This window comes from Kryptolebias marmoratus, linkage group LG11 (genome assembly GCF_001649575.2).
Source record: "Kryptolebias marmoratus isolate JLee-2015 linkage group LG11, ASM164957v2, whole genome shotgun sequence".
Taxonomy (NCBI): Eukaryota; Metazoa; Chordata; class Actinopteri; order Cyprinodontiformes; family Rivulidae; genus Kryptolebias; species Kryptolebias marmoratus.
This window is the reverse complement of record NC_051440.1, coordinates 11,644,271-11,658,103: the sequence shown is the minus strand read 5'-3', so window position 1 is coordinate 11,658,103 and position 13,833 is coordinate 11,644,271. Positions and strand designations below refer to the sequence as shown.

Genomic DNA, 13,833 nt, shown 5'->3' with positions numbered 1-13,833 from the left:
TTCAAGAAAGTTATGAATGTATATTAACGACTGATTCACTTTTGGAGTCAGCCTGATTCAACACTGGTGCCACAACTAATCAACCTTAGCAAACACAAAAATCTAAAATTGGCTGTAAAATCAGCCAGTTTTACAGATATTAAGCTCAAGTTTGGTGTGTTAATAACTGACCTCCGTCCCACACACTTGCTCATACATCAAGCAGATAGAATAAAAGCTTCATTGAAAACTTTGGCAGTAGCTGTTCATGTCAACCCTGTCTGTCTGTTAACAAAATAACTCTTGAACCACACGACAAGTTTTAATGAAAATCTCAGCAAGTAATCAATGGACATACATTTACAACTGGTTGACTTTTGGAGTCAACCTGATTCAAGATGGCTGCGAAAGAAAAGCCACAAATAAGTGCATATTAAGTAATAAATTTTACAGATATGTTCTAAAACTTGGTGTGTTAGTAGCTGAGAGTCATTCCCAACACTTAGTCTGAATGCTAACAGATCATGTGAGATCTCACGTGAGATTTATTTTCGAAATCTGGCATAAAAAGCAACATGCATTATAGCACTCCTTCAAGGAATGGAAAAATAAAGCACAGTAAAGGTCAAAAAGGACTCCTACTTGAAAAGACATCCCTGCCCCTGCCCTTCAGTGCTCTTAATTATGTCAAAAACCCAGCTAGATGATAAACAAACACAACCAGAGAGGAAGAAGAGCAGCCCTCTGCGCCCTGGGCAGCTCTCATTAAACCTAATGGGTCACGCTGCTCCAGCCAGGCTCCACTGACACCCCTAATGGATGCCTGCATGGTTAAAGGACCATGAAGACCATTAGGGCACTTCAAAGTTCACCCCTCTAGATTAAGGCCCTGTTGATATGGCAAAGAGGGGACAGATCCAATTCCTCATTCACTCCCTTATTTTTCCATCACTTGACCTGTCAGTGAGTCTGCTCTTTAAACAAGTAGATGCCTGAGCTGCTTGTTAAGGGCCATCGTTAGCAAGACCAAGGCTGTAAATTTGCTCTTATATCAGATTTCAGCAAAAATGCCGTATCGGTCATGTTTTAGAGCAGGCGTTTTTAGCTTACAGTGTCAAGCGATCCCTGTAAAATAAAAGCTGCTGCTGCTTAACCAGTAAATCAAATGTTTCCACACACTTTGGACCAATAAAAAGACTGTAAAAGGACTGGAGCCAAACGCAAAATGAGACACATCCTGACAAGGATTAAAAAAATCTCGATGTGCTTTTTTTTGGCCAATGAGACATCCAAAGAGGAGCAGTCTCCTGTTTTGATCTTCAGCACAGAAGAAGAAAGGAGCACATCATAGATCACTTTGCCCAGAGAACGTCCTTCATCGCAAGCCCAGATTACCAGTAGACAATTCAGACTTAGCTTTAGCTTTTGACACACATAAGAAACCAATTACCCAGGGCATGAATAATGAATGATCCTAAAGTGGGGATGCGTGTTTCTGCAAAAGGATCTGCGAAACGATGAGGATCTAAAAGAGTGAGCAAAGCACAGAAGGTTGATGTCTGGAATTTAAAAACATATAAATAATTGTACTGGATGTTTAATTTAAAAAATAAGGACAAAACTAAAGACTAAACAAACAGAAGTAAACAAAAATTAAAGTGTAACATGTTCTTATTTGAAAGTTTTCATTTTTGTGTTTCCAGTAAGAAACAAGTGTATAAAAGGAACATGACTGAGAGGGAAGATTGGCTCAGTCAGTCTTTGCATTTATATTGATTTATTTTATTCTCTTTTCAGTGGAAATCACATTTATTTATTTTAAATCAGAGTGATACCAAATGAAAAAAATATAAATTAAAATTAAGTGTTTAAGACTTTCTCTTCCTAACTCAGTGCTCAGATTTGTTTTATGTCAATAAATATTAGAAACAAAGGTTTCCAACTTCTGGGTAACAGTACAATTTGTGAACTATCACTGCCAAACAACCAGCAATTTACAGTATATGCAGTGTATGGCATAAAAAGATGGCCATGATCATATAATTCAATGACAAATGATGGGTTGATGTTTTAGCATATTTGGCAGCATTCTGCTCTTTTCCATCAGCAGCACACTGATTTTGAGGCATGCAGGTATGCATGACATCCCTTCACTCATAACTAACATAAGATTTATGTACAACCTTAAGCAGACTGTTGCCATTAAGCTTTATTTGTACACAAGAGCAATCCTCCAATCATCACCCACTGTGCAAAGCTAGAATCAAACCTAAATGTTTCTATCTCCTTTTTCTCAAAGTACTACAATTTTTGTGAGTTGTTTGAATTTCACTTAATCAAAATGTCATAGTGATAAAGCACAATAATTTCCTTTCTAACCATGAATGACTTCTCTTTATTGCAGTCAGTTTCAGTGGATTAAAAGAGAGTGTATAGTATGCAGCACTTAGTACACACCAAATCGTTAAAAAAAGCAGTTCAGATAGTTGGCTCCCTTATTCAGACACTCACTGAATGGGAATAACCAAACCCTGCATGACAAAAAGTAAAAACTTAAAGTATCAGAACAACCAGCCTGATATTGTGTCATAGTGTTGTGTTGTACATTTCTGCTCCAATCACCCCAGGCTTCTCTGTCAGTGATTTTCTCTGCGTTTTGCTTCATTTAATAAAGATTACTATAAAGAACTGCTGTTTAAGTTGATGGCTTTTTACACGGTCTGTTGGTGTATTCAATGACGAATGAGAAATCAGACTTTACAGCTTCCACTCTGTGGAAAGTTTGTTTCTTAACAAAGCTCTACAAATCTGAGCAGCTCAGTGCTACTTTCAAACCAAGGAGTTGTATTTTTTTTGTTTGTTTTTTGGAGGTTTTGACTTCATGGGCAAAATCGAGCTATTCTTTTACAAAACATCCTCTGTAAATCAAACCCACGACGAGTCAGTTAGAGCAAGCATCCTCAAAGTCGCAGATAGCTTTTGTTGTTCATGTGCTGCCAGTCTAAGTTTTCTTTTCTCATCAGCTGACAGCGGTCACCCTACAGCTAAAGGCCTGCCAGCTGTCTGACAAGCATCTCTGTGGTGTGTTACCATGGAAACAACCTCAGGAACTAATAAAAGTTTAGCCTCGCCAATAAAACTTTAGTTTATTACCGTGTGGAAATGTCTGGTGTGGCTTCTTGACATGCTAGCATAAACAGACATAAAGAGGAACACGCACAGGAGGAGTAAAATGGTCTATGTAACCAAAGACTTACTGGGTCAAATAGGTCCCCTTTGATTATCATAAAGTCTCTGTAATGTTTCATATTTACTGAGTATATGTGCTGTTAGGACTGATGTGCAGGCCAGGAGTTAACATGAGGCAAGTCTGACTGCTGCTTCCATCTTAACCCTCTTCCAAGTTAGTCCAGCCTGTGTTTTTAACCTCTCAAACTTATTTTACTCAAGAGAGGCCTTTTTTCCACCCCTCAACAATATGCTTCCAATCATGAATCTTGTGAATATGGGGATGGTGTCGTACCCCTCTGATTTATAGCAAGCCCAGCCCTGTTTGGTGCATTCACACATGAAGGCCTCCTGCAGCAGAGCTCAGAGGTCAGACATGCGGAACAGCTGACCTCTTGTGGACACTTGTGCTCCGCGTCACTTTAAAAATGACTGACAGGCGGAGACGTCGGCGAAGGTCGCAGCGGGAGAAAAGCGGCAATAAGCACTGCGTTAGCCTCCAGCTGCGAGGAAACTTTGAAACACAGCCACACAGGGTGCACAGATATAAAATGACTCAGAAAACAGCCCCTATCTCTTGGCCTATGATTGGTCACTTTACATAACTTTTTGTCAGTGTTTGCAGTTTGTGGTCTTTTCACACGAGATTGCTTGTATTATCTAGTTATATTTATCAGCTAGATTCGAGTCCTGCGGACTGAAAACAAATGCTCCACAAGTGAGTCACAAGGCACAAGAGATTTCAGCGGGGTTGTTATGCCTGAGAAACAGCTCATCCCTGCAGACTATAGTTTCTGGCCTTCCCAGCTCACTTCCTGGATCAGTTTGGGTCACCACACTGTGCGTCACAAAAGCCACTGGATCTGTGGGACAATTCATGTGTCCTATACCACAAAAAGATGCCAGTTAATGTGAGCTGCAGCTTTATTTGGCTCCTTGTTTTCCCTACACGTATATTAAACTGGGCTATTAAATGTGACTTTTAGAGGTTCACATTTTCATATTTGGGTTTTGTGGTTTTGTTGCAGCAGATGTGAATCATCTGCTCCCCCCCTCCATTAAGGTTTTTGCTGAACGGCCCTGAGAGGCCTTCTCCTCACCGGACCTGACACCTTTCACACTGAATAAACACAACACGGAGAAGAAACCTAAGTTTTCTGTCGGAAAGTAGGTTATTACAAGCAGGAAAAAAGGACTCTAATTCCCTTAAGAGGATAACCACTCATAAATCATTAAGCAATGAAAGTTTCTTCTCCAAACAGAGAGCTTAAACAAACCGAACCCCCTGCACCTCTCATCTCCGCCATCCATCACTGCTTCTTTCGTTTTCCTAGAGGGACTTTTTATGAGATGCCTTTAGGACAAAATGGCACAAGGGCAAAGAAGTAAAAACTAAAACTTTATTCCTTTGTATTGTCTTTGTGCCAAAAAGGAAAATTATATGTACACTATCTCCTCAAGGAGGAGTGGGAAGACTACAGATCCAAGCCAGTTAACTCATAGCATATTGAGAACAAAAGAGTATTTTCAAATGCACATCTTTTGGGGTTTCTTCTTCTTCTGTTTGGATGTGTTAGCCGAGAGAGAATCCAAAAAGGCAAATGTGCTGAAGGGAGTTTTACCACAAACTGTCAACATACATCAAATGCTCTAGGAAAAAAATAAATGGATTTCTGTATCCTTTATCTGCTGAATAAAAGCAGTCTGTAACGGGCTGAGTGTTTTTGTCAGGTTGCCGTACAATTTCAGCTGTTTTCTGTTTAATGAAATGGACCAAAATATAAATTTATGCTTTGTCATAGAGAGAGAATACCATCATTGTTACCAAATAACTGTCACAGCAAAATGTTTAATGCTGACAGAAAGACTGGCCTTCACAAGCTGTGTTAACACGTAATGATGGTATTATTACCTGAGTGTGCCGCAGACGGTAAACCTTCAGGATCAGGAGCTGCTCGTATTCAACACCTGCACCAACTTCAAGTTAAAGGGAAGAAAGAAAGAACATAAACATAGATCGTTAAGGTTGTTTATGTTAAAATCAGCAGGTCGATCATAAAATGTATTAAGTTTGCGTTTTAGGCCTCATGGTTATTATCAGTTTTTATAGACAGTTTAGAATTACTGAAAGGTTTTAGAAATTTAAGCAAAATCAAATTTACTTAGCAAGTTTTCACTTTTAGGTGAGAAATCCTTATGAACTTTTGTCACAGCTTCTACAGAAAAATCCCTTCTTGAGTAAATTTAAAAACCTTAACAGGCTAACTTTTGTTGGAGCGCTGCTGCCCTCGTGTGGAGGTTTTACACACTGACTGTGCTGAACTTACCATCTGACATGTAAAAGGAAAAACACAAAAGATTTCGTGATTGTTTAGCAAATTTTGAACACTTAAAAATCAAATGACAAAATGCATAAAGGGAGAACATCAAGTAACACACAGGTAATAAATGTATGAATTTGCTGTATTTTATGTCATCATTTTTGACGCATTGTATAAAATTACATGTTTTGTTTTGTTCAAAGTGACTGCAATGAGCTTCACTAAATACAAACAGCAGGGAAACTAAAAAAGTTGGCTTTTTTGTTTACCTTACTTTCAGTTTCAAACTGGATTTATAGAATAGCAAGCTTATTTTAAAGAATAATAACCACATGTTTAACAGTTTCAACAGTTTCAGCCTCGGTTGGAGATCTGATTAGAACAAACAAGCAGATACGTTCATAAAATACCTGACAAAGGGGATAAAATGAAGGTGCAGCTTATGAAACTTGTACAGTTTATTAAAGAAAACAACTTTGTTTTTGCTTTAAACACTGAAAAAACCTAAATATACAACTGTTGTTTTTCTTTCTTGACCAAAAAAAAACTAAATTAAATTAAATTAAAGGAAGGAGAAAAAAAATATTTCCCTGTCAATAGTTTGGGAAAGTATTGGCAAAGAGAATAAAGTGTTGAACAGCTCGGTTTATTGATGTATTCGTACCTTTTAGCTTCTGTCCAGTGAGGTGAGTAGGATCTTCATCAGTTTCTGGAGAGGAACTCATTAGGGACATGTTGCGCTCTCAGATGGCGTCTTCATTCTTGATAAGACTTTATTGAACTCTCAAGCATTCGTGAGTTCATGACAAGAAATCATTACCTACATTTGATACATAAATAAAGTAGATACAAAAGCAGTATTTCAATTTTGAAAAGCACGAGTAACTTTTTGCTTTCTAGTGTCCAAATCCCTGTGTGTAAAATCTTCATCTACAAAGCTGTTATACTGAACCACAATTAAATACACAAAAATGAAGCCTGATTAATCAAAAGCACCTCATAGCTATTTAAGAACACTGGTGGTCACTTGCTGGCACATGTAAAAAAAAGTAATGTTTTACTGCTGAAACATTAATAATAGATGACACCTGTTGGTTTTTGCCTTGGTGTTTCTTGGGGTCAGAAAAATTTCATAAACAGGCTGCTTCAACTCTTTATGAGATGTTTTAAACCCATGTTCAGTATAGTTTATATGAACGATGCCCCTGAATATGGATGATGAAGAATAGCTGGTAACATTGTAAACATAAAGACACTTTAAAGTAGTGGTTCCCAAACATGGTCCTCCAGAAACACTATCCTCCATGTTTTAGTTGTTTTCCTGCAAGATTTGAATGAATGAGTGATTAACAGCTTCTGCAGGGATGAAGACCTGCTGAAAGGCAGGGAAACAATGAAAACATGCAGGATAGTGTTCCTCAAGGACCAGGGTTGGGAATCCCTGCTCTAAGGTTGCTGAAAATTGAGATCACATCCCAAAAACTAGTGTGTTGTCGCACACCTGTTCCTTCCATAGGCCACCTGTCCTTTGCATCACAGCTGGAGAGTCTAAGCACAGATGGGGGGCTTTCCTCATACATATGGAAAAGCACCTTAGAGAACCAGGATTACAATGTAATCCACAATTGATTCTGTAGACATGTAGACACAAAAGAAAATGTGTCCCATTAGGCCTATAAACATCAATAAACTATGTTTTTTAATGAACTGCTTTGAGATTCGTGTGTGTGTTCAGCATCAAAACTGGATGAAAACAAAAGAACATAAAAGAGCAACTGATGCGTAGGGGCGCACTTTTTTTTTGGTCAGATAAAAATCACGATGAATGTAAAAAAGATGAATGTTGGGTTTAGTCCCTACAGGAAAGCAGAGACATGAAAGATTGATCATCTGTGAGGACAGGAGTGTAAATGGTGTTCGGGGGGGATGACATTTACACACAAAGACACACGCCTCCTTCAGGAAAGAGCAGCTGACAAAAAAAATAAAGTCTCTGGAGAACAGTGGGATAATTATGATACATGCAAAAAAAGATATACATAAATGTATTGAGACAAAAAACATTTGGAGCATTAGTATGAACACTCAGTTCTGCTTTGGCTCCTTTACATGAATTGTTGTGCAGATCAAAAATATGAGGCTATATTTTCGTCTGGATCACTCTTGCAGGATCTAGTCTTATGGTGTTCAACTAAACAAAAATTGGCTTAAATGTCCAATATTATCATCTTGTATTAATTAAAAAACTTATACGGCCATTTAAATGTAAAAACTAACAATATAATTACATTATTGAAGTTCTTGTTCCTTTTTTTTAATCTGCCAAAGCACTTTTTTTCAGCGCTCTCTGCCATAGATCAATTTCCACAGGCTTTTTAAAGTCATACATTTCTTTGTTCTCATTACGTTCACACTTTCCATCTTTTCTCACAAGAAGAAAGAAAAATCGATCCACAAAGGCAATCAAGGGGGAATTGATTTTGTTGCGATGTCAGTATGAGCCGAATGTGGACACTATTGGCATTTATTATTCTCTGGCTCATCAACAAATGCCACCACCCATCTTTTGTGTTTCAATGCTTCAAATGTCAAGAGGGTGTAGCAGAGAGGGGAATGATTTGATAAAGAAAAGCACTTGTCTTTCACGTCACTTCTGATAAATGGCTTTGTTTTGCAAGGTGATTTTGACCTCGAAAAAGACATTTTCTTGGCTTTTTGTGTTAAACTTTAAATGTAAATAATGTAAATAAATATTAAGCAGATCAAATCTCGGAAGATATTTTGCTTAAATCATGCTATAAGGTGTCATCAGTCCTTATAAGGATCAATAAAGACAAAAACAAAAGAACAACAGTCATTTAAAATGTCATTTATGTCACAATCTTTTCAAAAATCTAATACAAATGCTTACATGTCACCACCTAAAACCACTTTTTTTAAACCACAGATGCAATAAACAATCACCATACAAAGAGAAAAGGAATTGCTGCTTTCGAGCTTGCAGGGGGGGGGGATCATGGAGGTCGCTCACACGCTCTCAAATACACATTTATAAAGAGTGTACACACACACATACACACACACACACAGAAAGAGCTTACATATTACAGCATTTGAGAGGTGTGCCAGTAAAAAACAAATGGCTTGTGGAGGGAGTTACTTACAGTATACAGTAAGGGAACAGGTTACCTGCCAGAGTTTACATAAAACACACTTTTTCTTTTTCTTTTTTTTTTTTTTTTTTTTTACACAGTTAAGCCAACTTTATATAAATATTCTTCATCCAAAGGTCAGTGCAGTGCCTTCTGCTCAGCGGCTCACGTTATACCCAGTCTGTGATAGACCTGGTCCACTAAATTGTTGTTTCCACTTTGCACACAAATCGTTTTTTTTTTTACATCAGCTTCGTCTCAGATCTCAGACAGTATCAATGATTTGTGTGTATGTCTCTTTTTATTTATTTTTTATTTTTTTGCCACTCTGTAACCTCAAAAGTCCAGCTGTGAAGTACAAGAGTTAGCTTTTTTTTAAACCAATTACACAATAAAAAAAGGAGATCCACAAATCTACAAATGTCCATTTTTTTCCCTCCTGAATTCCCTTTTTTTAAGAAGAAGAAAAAAAAAAAGTTCCCAAATGGAGCACTCCTACTGGATTCCCCTGAAGAGACACATCGCAAAGACCATAGCAAAAAGCTGGAGGAAAGAACACAGACATGAAAGTTAGAAAATTAAATTACCGACTCCCAAAAAGACTGAAAAATCTAATATTTAATTAAATAAAACCAGAGTTACTACCTAGTTATTCTGTTATTTTATCTTCACTTTTTACTTCCAAACTATCTGTTTTTATTAGCATACCATGTCTCCTTCATACATGTGTACACGATATTTAAAAACAACATTAAAAAGTTGTTTGTGTGAATATGGACTTTAAAAGTTAATTTGTCTTGTGATAAAATGAAAGTCCAGCTCTTTTGAAATGGAGTTCTGTAGAAAGGTCACGAACAATTAACATCTTACCTGCTGCAGACAGCTCTTTGAATGACCTCAGTTTGGAGAAACAGAGTTAAATTCTGACCAGACTGAAGAGCTAAAGGCTAGTCCAAGTGGGACCAAAACCAAAGTGGATTGTTGCTGTCTTTAAAATCCGACTAGCTGTTAGCTAACAAATTTGGTCCGAAATAAACCTTAGAACTATCTACAACACGTAAGATAAGATCTGTTAATAACATTTCAAAAGAACCCCCAAAACAGACAATATTTAAGTACATTTGTAATAAAACACATACTTGTGCGCTTTTAAATTGCAACTGCAACCACATTTTAAGAGAAAGGTGAAATAAATAAGTAGAAGGTGCACTTGTAATTCTAAGCTTCACCAGCAGATGGCAATCTTGCCCTTCAAACAGAATCTGTATAGCACTAATATTTGCAGGTAGATATGCTCTTTGGCTTAAGCAAATTTGCACATTTCTGAAATTAATATTCAGATCCCTGGAGAGACAAGAAAGCAGGCAACATATTTTAAAGCTCCATCATACCTCGATTGTTAGCACCACAATAGCCAGGGCTCCAGCTACGTAGATGTACAGCTCAAAGTAGTCGACGACTGCAGAGTAACAGCCCTGTGGACACAAAGATGACACGCTCAGCCGAGAATCAATAGGCCATAAATTTGCACAATTACAGAGATAGTTAAAGTAACATAACAGCTTCAATTGAGCGAGGCTTGGAACAAAGGCCCGGCTGAGTGAGTGGGAAGCGGGGCCTGCAGCCTCACAGCCTTTTAATGAGAGCTCTTTGTGTGAATGAACAGAGAGAGAGAGAGGAGCACACTCTGGATATCTCCTCGTTGTTCTAATAACATGAAAAAAAAACAACAGGTGGCAAGAGAAGAGTGCTGTTACAAGAGTGCTATCAGTGTAATTACACTCCAGGCTTGCTTTGCACACACGGATTTGGATGTGCAGTTTCTGCGAAGCGCATCTAATTTTTCACCTATTTATGTCTGTAAAATGCTTTATTTTTGAGCACACGTGTGCTTCTTAAAAACCTCATTATAGCCATGTACGCACACACACACACACACACACACATGCAAAAGCTGCCATCTCCGAGCGGCGCCACGCGGCAAGATGATCTGCCATGACGCCCGAAACACAGAAGAAGCACTAACAAGCCGTGGCAGAGTCAGCCAGTCCAGGAACGCATTTATCTACTGTTTTCGGCTCTAATTAAGCCTGGAGGTGGTTTAGAAGGAGGGCAAATGGAAGAGGTTGACCTGGCAGATGTCAGGAGTTACCTTGTTATTTCGGAACATCATATTGCCTGATAAGCAGTGCTCCTGGCTGGTATAGACCAGCTCCCCGCTCTGACTGGCACGCTGGCAGCAGGCTTCTGGCACCACATGATTCTGGTTGATGAGCCTGAACAGGCTGTCCTTAAAATCCTCTGGGCTGTTCACTCCACAGCAGTCAAACTGAAAGGAGGACAGAACAGGAGAGAAAAAAAAGATGTTTTTGTTGCTGAGTGCGTATTTGTGCAGTGACCTGTGGTCATCTGAGTTGCATGCACTAAAACCAGCATGAGCACTGACCTAAATATCAAGAATTTGTTTATAAAAATAAACATCCTGACACTTAGCTCTAAGGCTTTGTGTTCCTGGAGACTGTCAGCGGACGATGAGTGGTAAAAGCTACCATGTTTAAGCCCTCTGCTTGTGTGCTTACTGTAGTCATGATGGCATTCCATGTGGTGGTGAAGACATCGCTGTTGTTGTAGCCCTGATAACGCCTCTTCAGCTCCTTGGTGAAGTACTCTCTGGTCAGCTAAACCAAGAAAGAGTAAAACCAGAGGTTAGTGTCACTTGAGACATGCCAGTGATTTCAAAAACATCACTAGACTCAGGGGAAGGGTGCTCTTTTCAAAGCCAAAATTAAAATCATAGACAACTGGCATTAAAGGAATTATTCAGACATACTTAAGTAGAGTTCTGTATGAACAGTTAATATTTTACCTGTTGTAGGTAAATCTCTGAATGATATCGGTTTAGAAAATTGAAATTTAATCCTGACCAGATTGACTAACCTTCAGCTTGTTAAAGTAGGACCATGGAAACTACAATCTCAAAGATTTCACAGCGGTTCATGCAAAGACTATTTTATAAACCTTTACACTGTCGTTAATTTCCCATAAGGATGTTATTCTGCAGAAATATTATAATATTCCTGTTCAAAGTGCCTCAGGCAACACCGCTGTTCTACAGCTTGCTGCTCCTGGTCCTATTTGCCCTTGTAAATAACCATAAAAGTCTATGTAAATAATCTTTGTAATGTGAAAAGGATGGGAGTGTGAAGGTTTATAAAACAGCATTTGCATGAACCGCTATGAAATCTTTGAGACAAGAGCTGCTTTAAGATGGCAGTGATCCACGTTGATCTTGGTCTCACTCAAACTAGCTGATATCTCATCAATCTGCTCGGAATTAATCTATTTTTGCAAAATGAGCTCATTCACAGAGCTAATCTAAAACAGGTAAAATGTTAATTGTTCATAACCTTTCCACAGAATCTCACTCCAAAACAATTGAACTAATCCTCTAGGCTTCAAAATATTTTGCTTTTAAATTTTTTGCCACTTTTTATACCAAAATAACATCAATTCTGGCAACATCTAGAATTTTTAGTGCATTTTTTTTATTTTTTGTGATAATAAACTATTTATTTTTATTTAATTGCTTTTAATTACAGCTTTCTAGTCTTTAAATAAAACCTTCACCCTGTACAGTTAGTTTGGGCTAATTAAACAATATCCAAATACTGTTATATAGATTTTTGAAGACTTTTTGTATAAATAGACAGTCTATTTTCATTTTGTACTCTTGTCGTACACAGACAAAGCGCAATAAAAAGCTACATCCTCTGGTAATATTTATTTAAACTATAGTGGATCATCATCTTTGTAGCAAAAGCGTTAAAAGCTTTCTAAAGAGAGCCGTGAGAAATCTCATAAACCGTTAAAAAATGATGTAACAGGAAGCAACACCACTTGGGACAAGAATAGAAGTTTAGGGATGAAAGTGAGTTCCTCCGCAGTTTACTACTTTGTGCTTGAAGTGATTTACGACTACATTTGTTGTTATTCTGAGGGTACGCTGTTGTTTGTCGAGGAGCGTCAAGGATGATAATACATTTTGAGGAATAAGAAGCATTCAGGTAATAAAAGAGATGACACCTCATTGTATTGTTTGTTTTTGCCCCATTTTTAAAAATAATCTATTCAGATACATTACAAGAATTCAGGTACAGTCATTAAAAAATGACTAAAGAAATATACAAGCATAAACTAGAAAAAAGCATTCTTTAAAGTAATAAACAGTTTGAAAGTAAGTTAAGTGTGAGGTTTAACCTCCAGCCCTGACACATCCATCAAACGTGGCGTGGATGCAGACGCAACTTACATGCTCCCTGAATATGAAGGCCAGGATGGCAGCAGCCAGCTCCGCTAAGAAGATGAGGAGGATGAGCATGAAGAACTGCAGTCAGACAAAAGAAGAAAAAGAAAAAGTTTGACAGAGTATGTCAAGGTGGGTGAGTCTCAGAAAAAGTGCATGTCAGGCTAAAAAAAATGAAAAAATAAAAAATAAAAAACAGAAAAAAAAAAAATCCCACACTGCCTGGACCCACTTCACTCAGTATTAAATATGCATGAGGTTCGAAGGCAACCTGAAAGGCATTTTGCTCTTCTTCTTTTTCTTCGTGGCAGTCCAAAACACTGACAGGGAAAATAATCAACACATGCACACAAACAAGTCCAGCAACATAAAATATTTGTCAATTTCGCCAGCGGACTCACAAAGAGGAGCAGACACTTGTTTTCGCGGATGGCTCCACAGCAGCCCAGGAAGCCCAGAAGGAAGAGCATCCCTCCCATTCCCAGGATGATGTACACGCCAGTGAAAAGTAACGGGTTGGCTGCTACGATTTCCCTGAACCCTGTGGGGTCCACCAGCACCCATACCCCCACTCCCAGGAGGAAGGAGCCCCCCAGCTGACGGAGAAAAGAAAAAAAGGTCACATCACAGACAGAAAAGAAACTCTAAAACACATTCAACTGGACATAATGCAACTGAAACATTCTTTTTCATTATTATCATCCGCTGCTGAAGGCAAAGGCAAAGTAATAATGGTTTTGCTTGTGCCTTGTGTGAATGAGTGTGTTTTTTGTCTCTGTTAGCAATATATCTCATGAATCACTGAATTAATTTTAATGAAACTTTCAGAAAGTAATCATTGGGTTGACAT

The 13,833-nt window shown here is 38.2% G+C and overlaps 1 protein-coding gene across 1 annotated transcript in view; it reads right to left on the bottom strand.

Annotated features, from left to right (window-relative positions):
• Positions 1-8,381: 8,381 nt before the first annotated feature.
• The window catches only part of tspan18b (tetraspanin 18b), a 41,786-nt gene continuing 36,334 nt past the window's right edge, over positions 8,382-13,833 (bottom strand). Inside the window, exons 4-9 of the mRNA XM_017405641.3 lie at positions 13,385-13,579; positions 12,990-13,064; positions 11,260-11,358; positions 10,833-11,009; positions 10,072-10,155; positions 8,382-9,223 (exon numbers count right to left, since the gene is read on the bottom strand). Coding sequence (XP_017261130.1) covers positions 9,176-9,223; positions 10,072-10,155; positions 10,833-11,009; positions 11,260-11,358; positions 12,990-13,064; positions 13,385-13,579 — 678 coding nt within the window. The 3' untranslated portion in view covers positions 8,382-9,175. The remainder of the gene's footprint in view (positions 9,224-10,071; positions 10,156-10,832; positions 11,010-11,259; positions 11,359-12,989; positions 13,065-13,384; positions 13,580-13,833) is intronic.